We start from the raw sequence: 15,814 nt of genomic DNA, 5'->3' as shown, positions 1-15,814 counted from the left end.
GACTAATGGTCAAAGACTGACTTACGTGACTACATCAACTTGCAAAGCCTAAGAGGGTGGAGTTACAATTCAGGGCAACAGCCTTCTACTGGGAAACAATACTGTGTGTGCTACAATAAAGCATTTTATGGTTATCTTCTACACTGGGTGGACAGTCCTTGGAAAACAGAGAACCCTCATAGTCTCACAGATAATTTTGTAGTTGACCTGCTTTTTTTTTTAAAGAGAAGAATATTTGTATATCTTATTGAAATAAGTAATTCCTTTAATATTTAAAATATGCCACATTTATTACACTGTCCTGAATAGATGTGTTTTTTCTATATGCCAACTTTTGCTTATTTGGCCAAAGTTATCGTCACAATACTGTTGATTATTAAAGCAGGAATGGTGCCGAATTCACAAGAGGCTACCTCTCTCCAGTGAGTCATATAGGTCATTCCCATGTGTTTGGAAAAAAAATATTACATAATAGCTATGCTCAGTGTTCTATTTATATAGCGCCAGGATTTCAAGTACATCTTGCTTTTTTTAGACGCAGTAAACAGTAATGAGAGTTTGCCTCAAAGTGAAGTTACCGCTAGGCCTTAAAAGGAACAATGCTTAAATATTTACATAAAAGCTAACAGCCAAAAAGGGAGCATGAATCCCAGTATAAGCTTGCAAGAAGATGATAGGATGGTGGAAGGAATGCATCTTGCTGATCATGTTTTAGCCTCATTCTTTGTCTTAATATATGCTTTAAAAATAGCTATTCTAGCAAATAAAAAACAATTTTACTTCTGGGGTTGGTTGATGGCATCATGAGAAACTCTCACAATGGCACAAAAGGCATTTCAGTTCTGCAGTTCTGTTACCCAAATTTGGGGATGCAAAAGAAGCATAGATGTGCTGTCATTAGCCCAAGATCTTATTTTAAAGTCAGTCATAACCTGGAGATTATAAATGAAGTTAATTGGTCAATGATTGGTAGCATTATGTCAAGTTAAACCGAGCATGCAGGGCAAAGAATATGGCTGACCTACTGTAGTTCTGGAAAAAAAACACCTCTGTTCTCAACTTTGTCAGTTATGGTTCATCCTCTGTTTCTAGAAGTCATTCTTAATCATTATAATTCTGTACAATAAAACTTTGTAGAAGTTATTTTGTCATTTTGTTCGAGTGATTCAGCTAGAGCAGAGGTCCCCAACCTTTTGGGCATCAGGGACCGGTTCTGTGGAGAGTGGTTTTTCCACAGAGCAGAGGGTGCATGGTTTTGTGTGCTGCCTGCATCTCGCAGATGGGGCTTTGCTTGTTTGTGTGGACCAGTTGCTGGCATGCTGCGGCCCGGTACTGATCTATGGACTGGGGGTTGCGGACCCAACAGAATCATACTAGATGTTACTACTACTCTAAAATTAGGCATATCTCAGTCATGGTGTTAGCAACACATTTTTCAAATTTGATTTTAAATATAGCTGTATATTAATCTGATTGGTATGGCTGACAAGATGCTATGTGGAATCACTACTTTGTATTCATGATATAAATGTCGGGCAAAATTCTTGATGTTCTTGTTCCCTGTTTTCTATGTGTATAGCCTTAGTAGGTGTCTTCTGCAACACAGAGCTTGGGACAAAGCACTGAGTTCAATTATTTCTAAGTCTTTTTTGAACCTGTTGTCTTTTTAGAGGAAGTCTTTTCTGAGTCATGATTTGGAAAATAGTTCTACTTAGTAATGTCAGTAATTTTGGCACATTTATAGTTTATGAAATCATGACTATATCTGGATTTTTTTTCTAATTACAGATTGTTTCCTTTTTCTACAGGCTTGATAACAAGCCAGCAGCTGAATAGCCTTCATTAGCAACAAATCAGCCTTCGCATTTTGTATGAAATATTTTTTACATATAATGGGAAAATTTTAAACAGTGAAATTATTCTCCACTTTAATATATAAACTCCCTTTTATAGTTTGTTCATTTTAAATGCTTTTAGGATGAGCACAATTACAGGATTTCTAATATAATTTCAAGTCATAATACAGATTGCTTTTTAAAACAAAGAACTGTAGTTAATGAATGGAATATTAGCATTGATGATACATTTTGTCAGAAACTTCTCTCAAAGATCTTCGGATGCTAAACTAATGTAGACCTCATACACAATGAAAACTTGACAGTTAATATATGGATAGCCATCAGTTATTGAATTTTCTTTTGGGACAAGCAGCATGAAGCAGGCAGCCAAAATTGGGTTAGAGATACTAAGCTAAAGAAACATATTTATGATCTCTCCTTTACTCAGAAAGGCTGCACCATTAGAATTCACTCTCTGTCCACTGATCTCCAGTGAAATGCTGCCCCTGATCCACCATAAGTGTTTACCATGAAGCCCACTCCAGGCAGCTGCTTCTCATGAGTAGATTGCAGGAACTGAGGTGGTGAATTGAGTGGCTGAGAGTTGAAGGATTTCAGTCAAGTTCACAGCTGTAAGGCAGCGTGTATGGACACAAAGTTCACACCAGCATCATTTAAACATTCTCAGATGTAATTTATACCCACAGAGAGATTTTTCTGAGTGTCAGGATAAGAGAATTCCACTTGATGATTCAACATTCTGGATTAAAAAAGGGAAATAAAGGAGGGATTTAAAGATTTGCAAACTTTTGCCAAAAAGTTCAACGAAGAGTTAGATGTAAGATAATTTAAAATGGATAAAGGGATAGTTATTTTGAAAGATTGGTTTTCTTGAAATTAGATTTAAAATAAACAAACTGGACCCTTGAATTTTTTTTTGTTTAGTATTAAAGAGTGTAGACAATAGTTGGATTTTACAAACCAAAAGATAATGGTAACATTAACCAGACTGCAAGGTTGACTCTAATTACAGGATACCACCTGAGATAAAAGAGATAAAAAATGAAATGAAGAGAAAGCTTGCCTTTATTCTTTCCCTTGCAACTGAGATATTTTCACTTTTGGATTATAATATTATAATGGCAACCATCAGAAGAACAGCAAAAACAGCGCGTGGGGGGTGGGGTGGTGGCGGCGAAAGAGGAGATTACTAAAGCTATCAGCAGAGAGGAATTATATCAGATTTACTTAAGAAAATGGTTGAGGAATTGGGCAGCTTGTTCCCTAAATCACTTGATACTCAATTGACCAAATCAGTTAACATGAAATTTCAAGCTTTGGAAACAAGAGTGGGATCAAAGACTTGTAAAGATGAAAGGCCAGACAGAGAAGTTAAGAAGGAGAGCTCATGAAGAGCTCTGGAGATAGTTATCCGAATTTGTAAAACAAATTAACTATCAGGCCCCGTCCGACGAACCGCTCAAAGAGAGAAACCGGAACGGGAGCTGGTTCTTCCAAGCTGTGTTTATTATCCGCATAAACGTTCGCTCAAAGACAAATGAAGTCAGCGTTGACTTTACAGCACAGTCAACGCTGTTAAATAACCAACAAGGCTAACTCCCACCACCACACCCTTAATTACAGCACCACGCCCCCACCCTACTTAAACCCCACCTCCCATGGTTCCCTCCTTTTGGCTCCCGTCCCACCACCAATGCAGCCGGTAAGTTATTCCCCAGCCTAACCCTCCCTCCTTTTCCCCGGAGTTCTGCCTTGACTCTACGTTCCCCGCACCACCCCAGAACGCCGCGAGCTGCTCACTAAATCCCTTCCCGGCCCACCGGTTGTCTCCAGCACCCCCTGACCCACCCAGGCACTCATTCGTGCCCTGCGGCTCGGGCGCCGGGCAGCCACCGCCTCGTTCTTTGCACGGCCCCTTCCCGGCCTGTAAGTAGCTTCTGGAGCCCGGCTGGCTGGTCCGCGGCCTCCCCAGCTGACAGGCGGCCCGCCGCTGCGCCGTTCTTCTCCCTGTCCCTGTTCCCGATCCGTTGGAGCAGCGTGGGCGTGGCCAACCGTCGCTGGAAGCTGGCAGCATGGCGACGGGACGAGGAGGCCTGTGAACGACCCTGCGGCCTGGTACGTTGCTCCGGGCGGTTACCGGGTCGCTGGGAAGGGCTGCGTGCTGGCCCGGGCCTCCGGATGACGACGGGCGACGGCGGGAGGCTTCGGGGCCTGACAGGGTGTTTCCGGAGTGCTGGGGAGGGCCGTGTGCCGTCCCGGCCCTCCGGTAGACGACGGCCGCCGGCGGGAGGCTTCGGGGCCTGACGGGGCGTTTCCGGAGCGCTGGGGAGGGTCGGATGCTGTCCTGGCCCTCCGAGAGACGACGGCCGCCGGCAGGAGGCTCCGGGGCCCGACGGGTTGCTTCCGGAGTGCCAGGGAGGGCCGAATGCCTTCGGGGCCTGACGGGGTGCTCGGAGGGGGCCTGGCGGCCTGGTGAGCCACCCCGCGGCCCGTCCGGATGTCGGGCGTGCTCGGCCCGACATGCCGCCCCCCCTACCAAGGGTCCTCCTGCGGATGCAGAAAACAGGGTTATAGCATCATTCACTGTGCGCACACCCCCATGACCCCCACCCCCCGGCCTGCCAGGGTGGGCTCGATGGAAGGCCCGGATCAAACGTGGAGCATGGACATCCTCCCGCGACACCCACGTTGCCTCTTCCACCGGGTACCCCTTCCACCGAAGGAGATATTGTAGGGCGCCCCTCCGCACTCTGGAGTCCAAGACCTCCTGTACCTCATATTGATCGGCGTGAACCGGTCCGGGACCCTCCTCCCCTGCTGCCGCGGTAGCCGCTGGAGCAGGTTTCAGCAAGCTACTATGGAACACCGGGTGGACCTTACCCAAAAACTTAGGCAACCGCAGCCGTACCGTCACCGGGTTTATTACCTGCACCACCCGGAACGGCCCGAGGTATTTGGGTCCTAGCTTACGGCACGGAACCTGTAACCGTAAATACTTGGTAGACAAGTAAACCAGGTCCCCCACCCGCGGTGTAGCAAAGGGTTTTCGTTTCTTGTCTGCCTGTGCTTTGGATGCTACGGCAGACCGATCCAACGCTTCTTTCGCTGCCCCCCAGACAGCCGTGATCTGGTGCATCCAGTCAGGCGGTGAGCTCGGAGATCCGTCGTCCTGGGGACACTCAGCGAAGGGAACGAACTCGTGACCGGTGACCACCCGGAATGGAGAGAAGCCAGTACTACTGTGAACCGCGTTATTGTATGCAACCTCAGCAAGCGCTAACAGGTCCACCCAGTCTGTCTGCCGAAAAGAAACATAGCTTCGTAAATAGCGCTCAACAGCAGCGTTGGCTCGTTCTGCGGCCCCGTTGGTACTGGGGTGATAAGCGGTACTCAATCCCTGGGACGAGCCAATATGTCGCAAGAACTCTCTCCAAAACCGGGCCGTGAACTGCACCCCTCTATCCGAAATCACACGCCGCGGTACTCCATGCAGTCGGTATATTTGTGTGAGGAACAACCAAGCTAGGCGCCGGGCTGATGGCAACCCTTTACACGGGACAAAGTGCGCCTGTTTAGAAAACAGGTCAACTACTGTCCAGATAACGGTGTGACCCCTACTCTCTGGGAGGTCCACAACGAAGTCCATGGCGATGTCCTGCCAAGGCCGAGTCGGGTCAGCTACCTGTTGCAATAACCCCAAAGGCTTCCCAACCTGGGGTTTTGTAGTGGCACAAATATGGCAACGCCGTACGTACTGCTCGATGTCGCTTTTCATGCGAGGCCACCAGAATTGACGGCGTGCCAGGTGTAAGGTTTTCACAAACCCGAAATGTCCCGCCTGTTTGGCGTCGTGGCACCCATGTAGAACGCGTGGCCGCACGGTTTCGGGCACATACAGTCGTGTTCCATGCCACGCTAAACCGTCCCGCATTGTCAAGAGTCCCGGATTACTCCGCAACCAGGCATCCTCCTGCAATGTCCTTTGGATGGCCTGGTTCAACGTCTCCTCCGATGCCTGCCTAGCACTCTCCGAACCTATCCCTCCGGTTGCCAGTGCCGGGATGAGTGCCTGCACTACCTCCTCCCTCTTGCTGTCAAACTGAGGCATGCGCGACAAGGCATCTGCCAGAAAGTTCCGACCCCCCGGCACATACTTCAGTACAAAACGGAAACGACGGAAGTATAAGGCCCATCGGACATGTTTAGGCGACAAGCGACGAGGGGTTTGTAGGGCTTCCAGGTTTTTATGGTCCGTCCACAGTTCGAACGGGTGGGAGGCCCCCTCCAGCAGATGTCGCCAGGTTTCCAAAGCCCAACGGACCGCATACGCCTCCTTTTCCCACACCGCCCAGGCCCGTTCGGTGGGAGTCAATTTCTTGGAAGCGTAAGCACATGGCTGCAGAACCCCGGCACTGTTCCGCTGAAGGAGGACGGCCCCAAGAGCAACATCGCTCGCATCCGCCTGCACGACATAAGCTAGCGTGGGATCGGGATGTCTCAAAACGGGCTCTTTAGCAAAGAGGGACTTCAGTTCCTCAAACGCCCGCTGACACGCGATAGACCACTCCAATTTCAACCCCGGACGCGGGCGTGTCTTCAACTGTCGTGTGCGCAGTAGATCTGTTAACGGCAGGGCGATAGCTGCGAAACGTGGGATGAAATGTCTATAGAAGTTGGCAAAGCCAAGGAAACTCTGCAACTGTCGCCTAGTCTGCGGAGCTTGCCACTGTTGAATGGCCTGTACCTTTTTAGGGTCCATCTCCACCCCCGCCGACGATATGCGATACCCAAGGTAGTCCAGCTGGGCCTTATGGAACTCGCACTTGGACAGTTTAACATAGAGTTGCGCTTCCAGCAACCGTGACAACACCTGCCGCACAAGAAGCACATGCTCCTCCAATGTGTCCGAGTAGATCAGGATGTCGTCTAAGTATACCAAAACACCCCGATACAGGAACTCATGCAGGACCTGATTGATCAATTGCATGAACACAGCGGGAGCTCCCTGTAGGCCAAATGGCATCACGCGGAACTGAAAACTGCCAAGAGGACAATTGAATGCGGTCTTCCATTCGTCCCCGGCTTTGATTCTCACCCGGTAATAGGCTTCCCTGAGGTCCAACTTGGTGAATACCCGGCCTGTCGCCAAATGGGCCAGCATGTCCTTCATCAAAGGGAGGGGATAGAGGTGCTCCACGCACACCGCATTAACCCCCCGGTAGTCCACACATAAACGTAAGCCCCCATCCTTCTTTTCACGAAAAAGAACTGGCGCCGCCACCCGGGATCGTGCTGGTTGAATAAACCCTCTTTCCAAGTTCTTATCTATGTACCGCCGTAACTCCTGCATCTCTTTTGGAGACATGGCGTACATACGGGGTTTAGGTAGTCTGGCCCCAGGTTCGAACTCAATAGCACAATCCGTCGGCCGATGGGGTGGTAACAAATCGCACTCCCGCTCATCAAAGACGTCCATTAAATCCGAGTAGTCCCGGGGTACGTGCACCTTTGAATCATCCGTGACCCCGCAAACCTTCTCCCGCATCCCCGTGTCCTCCGGCCCCAGGAAGGAATGGTGGAGAGGGGGCTCGGGACCCAGACTCACCCGAAGATGACGACTACCCCCCTCCCACCAAATCGTGGGGCCCCATTTATCAAGCCACGTAAGGCCCAGAATAAGAGCTTCAGTCATAGAGGGCACCACAACGAAACGCAAAACCTCCCAGTGGGCCCCCAATTCCAGCCGGACAGGTTCGGTGACGTGGGTGATAGGAGCCCCCCCAAGGAGTGACCCATCCACTTGTTGGAAACGCAGAGGGGTTACCAGTCGTTGCAACCGGATACCGACTGCAGCCACCGTTTTCCGGTTGATAAGACACCGGGTGCTCCCCGAATCGACCAAAGCCCTGACCGCCCGCCTTTGCCCAGATACAGGACTCACCAATACCACGGGGAACACAAAAGGGCATACCGGAGCGCTTACCATCGGGTCGTCCTCCAGCTCCAGATCCTCAAGGTCTCCCGTCGGCACGGTCTGGGTAGTTACGGGGCCGGTTGCCAAAGGAGGTGTCGTGTCCCGACGGCTGTCGTCAGCGGCTTGATATGCAGTTCGGGACCGCTCCGAGGTCTTCCTAGCAGGCAAAGCCCGTGTCGAAGTCGCTGGAAGAACCATCCGGGCTGGCGGGAGCGGGCATTCAGCCGCCCGGTGACCCGGCTGGTCACATCGGAAACACCTAATACCCGGACGTGGTGGTGGTACAGGGTTGGCCTTGGCCATCGGCAAGCCGGGCCGCTCCTCCACCTTCACCTTTTCAGCCGGCCGCCGGCCCCCGGTCACCCCCTCAGACCTTCCTCGAGTATCCTGCAAGCCAATGTCCAGCTCAATAGCCACCCGGAACCAGTCCTGCAGACGGGCCGGAACCCCTCTTACCACACAAGCTCGTCGCAAAGCACCATCCAGTCCAGCCTTAAAGTGGTGCACAAGAAGGCGTTCAGGCCATGATCGTAGCCTCCCGGCCACCTTCCGGAACTCCCCAACGTAACGTACGGCCGGTCTTCCTTGTTGGCGCAGATCCAACACTTCGGCCTCGGCACGGAGCACCCGTGAGATATCCTCAAAATGAGCGCGTAAAGCCTCCAGGAAAAGACCAAGGTCCCCGAGCTCACGGGCATGATCGCCGTATAGGTCAGCCGCCCAGGCTGCAGCCTCCCCTTGTAGACACGCTGTGACAGCCACCACCATCGCCCACTGGGACGCATAGGCCGGGCCGTATTGGTCCATGTGATTAATCACCTGCCCCAAAAACATTGCCAGGCGATCTGGATGACCGTCATAGACCACGGTCAGGGGCGGAGGACCCCACGCCAGCCCTTGACCCCAAGGACCCAACGGCATCCCCTGGGCTGGGACCCCCCCATCTGGTCGTAACGGCTGCTGTCTTGGTCTTCCGGTTACGCTGTCCCAGGAAGTCGTGCCGCCCGGTACCGCCGTAATGGGAGCCGAAACCCCGGGACCTCTGGGAACCTCAGGCTGGCGAGCTGCTCCCTGGTACCTTGGGCTGTCCATTCGAAAGCGGGGTGGGCTAGACCGTCGAGCAAGACCACCTGAGAGGGACCACTGCCCCTGATCAGACTCTTCTGGAGCAGACCAAAGCCCAGGCTCCCGACCCCTCACTTCCCCAAACCGCTCTCTGAGAACCTCCATAGTACGGTTGCCCGGAACGGTGGAGTAACTCCATTCTTCACCGCTGTCCTCCATGAAACACCGCTCCCTCCACTCAGTAGACGCACCTTTAGGCCGGTTCATCAGGCCTTGGCCGAGTCCTCGATGATCCCCATCAGAATACGTCCACCGATCACTGTTGCGACCCCGCACTGCAGCCTCCTGAAGCCCCGAACCAGGGCCTTCGAGTGGAGGGGGTTTTTCCTTCCGCCGCACCGAGGGCACCGCCTCCTCCCCCACTTCCACCGACTCCAAGAGCCCAGCCGCTGCTCCAGCTTCCTCCTGCCCCTCGGCCAGTGGTGCAGCATCCTCCGTGCCCTCTGCCATGGCAACTTCTGAGGGAAAAGCTCCCCGCAAAGATAAAGGAACGCTGACTTACTATCAGGCCCCGTCCGACGAACCGCTCAAAGAGAGAAACCGGAACGGGAGCTGGTTCTTCCAAGCTGTGTTTATTATCCGCATAAACGTTCGCTCAAAGACAAATGAAGTCAGCGTTGACTTTACAGCACAGTCAACGCTGTTAAATAACCAACAAGGCTAACTCCCACCACCACACCCTTAATTACAGCACCACGCCCCCACCCTACTTAAACCCCACCTCCCATGGTTCCCTCCTTTTGGCTCCCGTCCCACCACCAATGCAGCCGGTAAGTTATTCCCCAGCCTAACCCTCCCTCCTTTTCCCCGGAGTTCTGCCTTGACTCTACGTTCCCCGCACCACCCCAGAACGCCGCGAGCTGCTCACTAAATCCCTTCCCGGCCCACCGGTTGTCTCCAGCACCCCCTGACCCACCCAGGCACTCATTCGTGCCCTGCGGCTCGGGCGCCGGGCAGCCACCGCCTCGTTCTTTGCACGGCCCCTTCCCGGCCTGTAAGTAGCTTCTGGAGCCCGGCTGGCTGGTCCGCGGCCTCCCCAGCTGACAGGCGGCCCGCCGCTGCGCCGTTCTTCTCCCTGTCCCTGTTCCCGATCCGTTGGAGCAGCGTGGGCGTGGCCAACCGTCGCTGGAAGCTGGCAGCATGGCGACGGGACGAGGAGGCCTGTGAACGACCCTGCGGCCTGGTACGTTGCTCCGGGCGGTTACCGGGTCGCTGGGAAGGGCTGCGTGCTGGCCCGGGCCTCCGGATGACGACGGGCGACGGCGGGAGGCTTCGGGGCCTGACAGGGTGTTTCCGGAGTGCTGGGGAGGGCCGTGTGCCGTCCCGGCCCTCCGGTAGACGACGGCCGCCGGCGGGAGGCTTCGGGGCCTGACGGGGCGTTTCCGGAGCGCTGGGGAGGGTCGGATGCTGTCCTGGCCCTCCGAGAGACGACGGCCGCCGGCAGGAGGCTCCGGGGCCCGACGGGTTGCTTCCGGAGTGCCAGGGAGGGCCGAATGCCTTCGGGGCCTGACGGGGTGCTCGGAGGGGGCCTGGCGGCCTGGTGAGCCACCCCGCGGCCCGTCCGGATGTCGGGCGTGCTCGGCCCGACATTAACGACAAGGTGGAAATTCTGGAGTGTAAGACTGATGACCACAATTGGGATCAGAATGTCTCTTGCTAACCAAAGCATTTAAAAGCAGCCCAATTTTCTGACTTTCTAGCCACGGATCTTAGTGAATCACTGCAAATCCGTCTTCCTGTATTGACTTCGCTTATTGGAGGCCAGCTGGGAAGATTCTAAATGGCAGTCAAATGCCCCTGGGATGTTGCCACTGTTGTAAAAATATGCTGGTTGCCAAGCATCTAAATTTTGTTCATGGGACTAGGGGGAGGCTGTGATGGTCATATCTGCAAGTGCCAGTTGAAAGTCGAGGAAAGAGCTGGAAAGAGAACTATAGATAATTTGGTACTACTAACACTGAGAGAGAAAATTGAGATATCGAACAATTCCACAGGATTCCGGTAAAAGATATTAGAGAAAAGATTATGAAAGCTTCAGTAATTTTTTTAAAAAATTGGAATGAGGAAGATACAGAAGCAGAAAGTGATAAAGTTAATTAGAATAAATACAAGATTTGTGAGAATAAGAAATGTTCCAAAGAATGTCTTGATGCACTTGGCAGGAAGAAGAAAAAAATATGTTTTGCAGCAATGTTGTAATACAAGATGGAAGATTGATGATGCAGGTGTAATTGTTCTTAAATTCCTGTTAAACCTTCTGTAAGAGAAAAGAGTATTCTTATTTGACTGATAGATTAAAACAAAGTTCCATTTTGATGGGATAAATTGGAAACTGTTTATTTTTAAACAGCAGAGGTTTTGGTTGAATTTTGGTTGCAACAGAAACAATAATGAAAAAAAATTAAAGAATTTTTTGAAAATAATGTAGCAAAGGTACTGATTTAAATCCCCCCCCAATTTCCACATATTAGTTCAGAGCACAAAATTCATATGCCAATTATGATGTGCTAGAACTACATAAACTACGTTTTTCATACCTCAGGCAAATGAATTATAACGTTATTGTTATGGTATTTTTCTGGTTTGCTCTTGGTAACTGAAGTAAATAAGTAAATTAGTACTGATTATATGTTGCTGAATATCTTGTTTCATATTATGCTTGAAAACAAGACTTGTCTATGAATGTCATGTTTATGAAGTTACAATAACTCACATGAGACTACTAATGATCTGTGCGTTCAGATATTTTTAAGATTGTAATGCATATGCTGCTCGCTGGCTGCCTATGCTTGAGCTGGTAAAGTTTGATAGTTCTAAAGGTACAATGCCATCACTATGAATATTTTGGAAATATATTTGACTATAGGGCCTGTCACTATTTATGAAGTATTCTAATGTTACTGTTATATAGGCCTTTCCACGGGAACTTTTTATCGGAAGCCTCTCGCATGTTTTCTAATTTGCTATTGTTTTAATTGCTTTCAGGGGATACAAATGACAGTGAGGAAAGAAGTATGATGTTTGTAAACAACTTTCCAAAAGGAATAAACTATAATAGTGTTGTTGGTTGTTTTTTTTGCATATTCAGGCGACAGAGTAATAGATGTGGGGTCAGAATGGCGAACATTCAGCAATGACAAAGCAACTAAAGACCCGTCTCGAGTTGGAGATACCCAGAATCCTCTCCTGAGTGATGGAGATTTGACTACAATGATTGGCAAGGTAATATATACATTTTTAACCGTACAATGTGTGAATGGTTCAGTGTTTAAAATTATATTGCATTAACAAAAAATACTGCTAAACATGAATTTCTTAATCCAAAGACTGGAAGTGCTTTTGTTTTGACAATTTCTTGGTATATTTACTTCTCAAATAATATAGGGTAGTCTTTCTCCCAGCATGAAGAGTGTAGGAAGCAGAGAAAATGTTCATTTGTTTCTGTTACTTAGAATCCTTTGGGAAATTTATATCAGAAATTTAGCTTTCGTAAGCTTCTTCGTCTTTGTTGTATCCAGGTCTAATTTGTAGAAATTTGATACTCTTCTGTGCTAATAAACTAAGATGCTTTCATATATCAAGAAATGCATTTTCACTGGAAATTTCAAAGTATTACTTTTTTATCTTGTTTGCAAAGTAAAGACAAAAGTAACATCTTTACATAATTTACATATCTACAACATTTTTCACTGCAAGAATTTCCAGGATTAATTTCCATAAGAGGAAGAACAATTGTAAATCAGTAGATGAATTATAAACTGTAAGTTCTCACCTTTCCAAAAACAATTTGAGGAATTATAAGTGACTGGAATGCTTTGCTTTTAAGGAGTGTTAAGATTAAGTAATATTTTTGGAGTACTGAATGTATCTGCATATGTACTTGATAAAGTAGATATGCTTTTGCCTGGTAAATCAATGTGTATGAGGACTGTTGGGCTAAAGATCTTCAAAAGGAACTCGTTAAACTGTACATAGGGATGCAGCCAGACTACAAATTCAGATTCTTTTTGCGATTGCTGTGATCCTCATACACATTTTCTGCACCTGTGGAAAACACTGAGAACCTTCCAGAACTTAAGAAATTTTTGATGGGAGTCTTCACTGTCCCTTGACAGTCATATTATTTGCATATTAATTGGTTCTTAAAATTCCTTTTATGCACAGATTTTTACTCAGATGTTGACATGGAAGCATTAGGTCCCATATTTCTGAAATGTCCTATCTACCATTTTTGAAAGGCAGAATTACTTTCCCCTCTAATTAAAAACTGTTCAGAGCACTCTCTCTCATATGTCAGTTGTGCACTAACTAGCAACTTGGAACTGAAGGTCTCTGGAATTGTAACTTAAACTTGTAGCATTTCTATGCCAATTATGAGTTTGGGGGCCTCTTTTCCTCAGTGTATTTAGTGCAGGTATGAATAGGCTTTTATTGAACGTTATTGAACGTATTTTTTAACTTGTGTGTATTTGATCTTTAGTTTATATTTTAATAAAGTAAAATGCCCAATGCAGTCATTCAGCATGATAACTGAAGACGTTCTGTGTCAGTTGGAGTCTTGAAGCTAGTTGTCCCAGAGACTCTTGCATCTTGTTTACTCTGTCACCTTAGAGCAGACATGTCAAACCCAAGGCCCGGGGGCCGGATCCGGCCCGTGAAGTGGTGTCATGCGGCCCGCGAAGCCATCCTGGGAACAGTGAGGGAATGGCCCCCACTGCCTTGGCCCTGGCCCAGAGACCCTCCTCCTGCCAGAGACCCTCAGATCTGTCCCACTCCTGCCCAGGCCCCCATAGGCACCCTAAATGCGAACAATGTAGAGCTGGCCATGCCCACCCAGTAGGCCATACACACTTTAGCCATGCCCACCCAGTAGGCCACGCCCACCCTGGCCATACCCACTCAGCCCCTTGAGGGCAACCGCAATGCTGATGCGGCCCTCAGTGAAATTGAGTTTGACACCCCTGCCTTAGAGCACCCATCATAGGTCAGAAGAAGTACTGGGACTCTCATTGTTCCCTTTTAAGACTGCTCAAAATCAGTATCTCCTCTTGAAAATCTCCTAGATTACACCATGTTGTCACCAGTGCCAGGGAGATTAATAGACAAGTGTTCCAGAAAAAAACAGCCCTGTCTAGTCCTGAACAAGTCGAAAAGATAAAGAAGGAAAAAATGTTAAATATAATAATCCTCATCTCTTCCTCCCTGCCCTAAAGGTCAGTCTTCATCTTCATAAAACGGGGCTCCTTGATCAATCAGTTATCTCGGGTACCATTGCCACCAGAATCCCGGTTGATGGATTTTCAAGCCCCCTGTTACTGGGTATTGTTGAAGTAATCCAAGACTTTTTCTTGGTCTTGACATGATAACATTCTAAAGACTGTTCTTTTTCTCAATATTACTGAAACTAAAGACATTGTTCTTCGGTTCAGGACACATTGACTTGCGTCATTCAGTAGGGTTCATTGTGCTGATGAGGAATAAACTAAAACTCAAACCTTTTATTTAACCCACACCCCCTTATTAGAAACCCAGAACACTGTTCAAATACAATTCAAACTACCTGCTTAACTAAAATAAAAACATTTACAGAAGCACTAGAATATGCACATACATGATATAGATTTACTGTCACTAAGGTAAAAGGTAAAGGTTCCCCCGCACATGCTTGGTGCTGCCTGAGTTTGGTTGTTTTATTGCAGATATTTCATTACCCAACTAGGCAACATCATCCGTGCTCCCTTCTAGCACTGATGATGTGACCTAGTTTGGTATGAAATGTCTGAAGAAAAAAAAAGTTCAGAGAGCACTAAGAACCCCCCACATGCTGTCTTGAGTTGAAATAAATAAAAGGGATAAAAACCTAATAATAAATCTACTGAATGTTGTCTCTGCATTGTGTGGCAATTGAAAATTACTCCTAATGTTTTTTCTTCTCCTGGACAATAATTCCTTAAAACTTTTTTTCCCCCCATCGTCCTCCCCGATAACAAAATATCTGCAAGAATTTAACCAACTACATTCTTATTATCCCTTGGTGGCCTCCACAACCATGGTTGACTTCAGGTTTACATCTGGGCCACTGTGAATATCTTGATCTCCCCAAATACTTAAATTGGTTATCCCCTCTATCAGTGATAAGTGTATCAATTGAACTTTAATCTGCTCTGTGTCATGATGTGGAGATTTTGGCCATGGCTCTTCAAGTCTCAACTAGATGAGATTCTGCTGTCTTTCAAGAAATCCTCTTGCATAAACTCTTAACACCAAAACGTTTAGGCATCTCATTGATTATTTGAGAAGTCTGTGATGTTGGATTGTTTGTTTCAAATTTAGAGGAAGTGTGGTTTAGCTTATCTTCACTGAAAGTATACATAGCAGCTATTTTAACATTTAACCTGTTTGAAGTTTTGATCTTTTTTGTGTACTCTGAGTTATAAAGCTTGGCACATTTTCAAGTGCCAGTAACCCTTCCAGTCTGACACATTGATACTATTGACATTTATGTCAGAGTCTTTTGAAATGATGGCTACAAGTCTTATTTGTAGGGTTTTTTTCAGCTACTATTACATTATCCCTACTTACAGGGGAACTGCATGTTTTGCACAGGCGTGCACAGCACATTGTATGCCTTGTATACAAATAGAGTGATCTTCTACTGAGAGACAGGGTTTTTTTTGGCCAGAATCCACATCTAAATGACATAGTGAACAAAATATTGTGTGCTAGCCTTGATATATTATATCAGTGGAGGACAAGCTCCCAGTTACTTCTTCCTGGTTATTAAGAAAGTAAGGCCCAACCTTTAAAGCTGTACTAGTTAACTGTGTAATTAGAATATTGCCATATCATTGTTTTG

At 47.9% G+C, this 15,814-nt stretch overlaps 1 protein-coding gene across 2 annotated transcripts in view; it reads left to right on the top strand.

The window, feature by feature from the left end:
• The window catches only part of GTF2B (general transcription factor IIB), a 38,468-nt gene that overhangs the window by 15,106 nt on the left and 7,548 nt on the right, over positions 1-15,814 (top strand). For both annotated transcript variants that reach the window (XR_014492191.1, XM_083360175.1), the window contains exon 3: positions 12,047-12,180. Coding sequence is in view for 1 of the 2 variants with exons in the window: in XM_083360175.1 (XP_083216301.1) it covers positions 12,047-12,180 (134 nt within the window). In the remaining variant the exon portion in view is untranslated. The remainder of the gene's footprint in view (positions 1-12,046; positions 12,181-15,814) is intronic.

The sequence above is a fragment of the Vipera ursinii genome (genome assembly GCF_947247035.1).
Source record: "Vipera ursinii genome assembly, chromosome: 3".
NCBI lineage: Eukaryota > Metazoa > Chordata > Lepidosauria > Squamata > Viperidae > Vipera > Vipera ursinii.
Note: the sequence above shows the minus strand (reverse complement) of the source record. Positions and strands in the feature narration are given on the sequence as shown.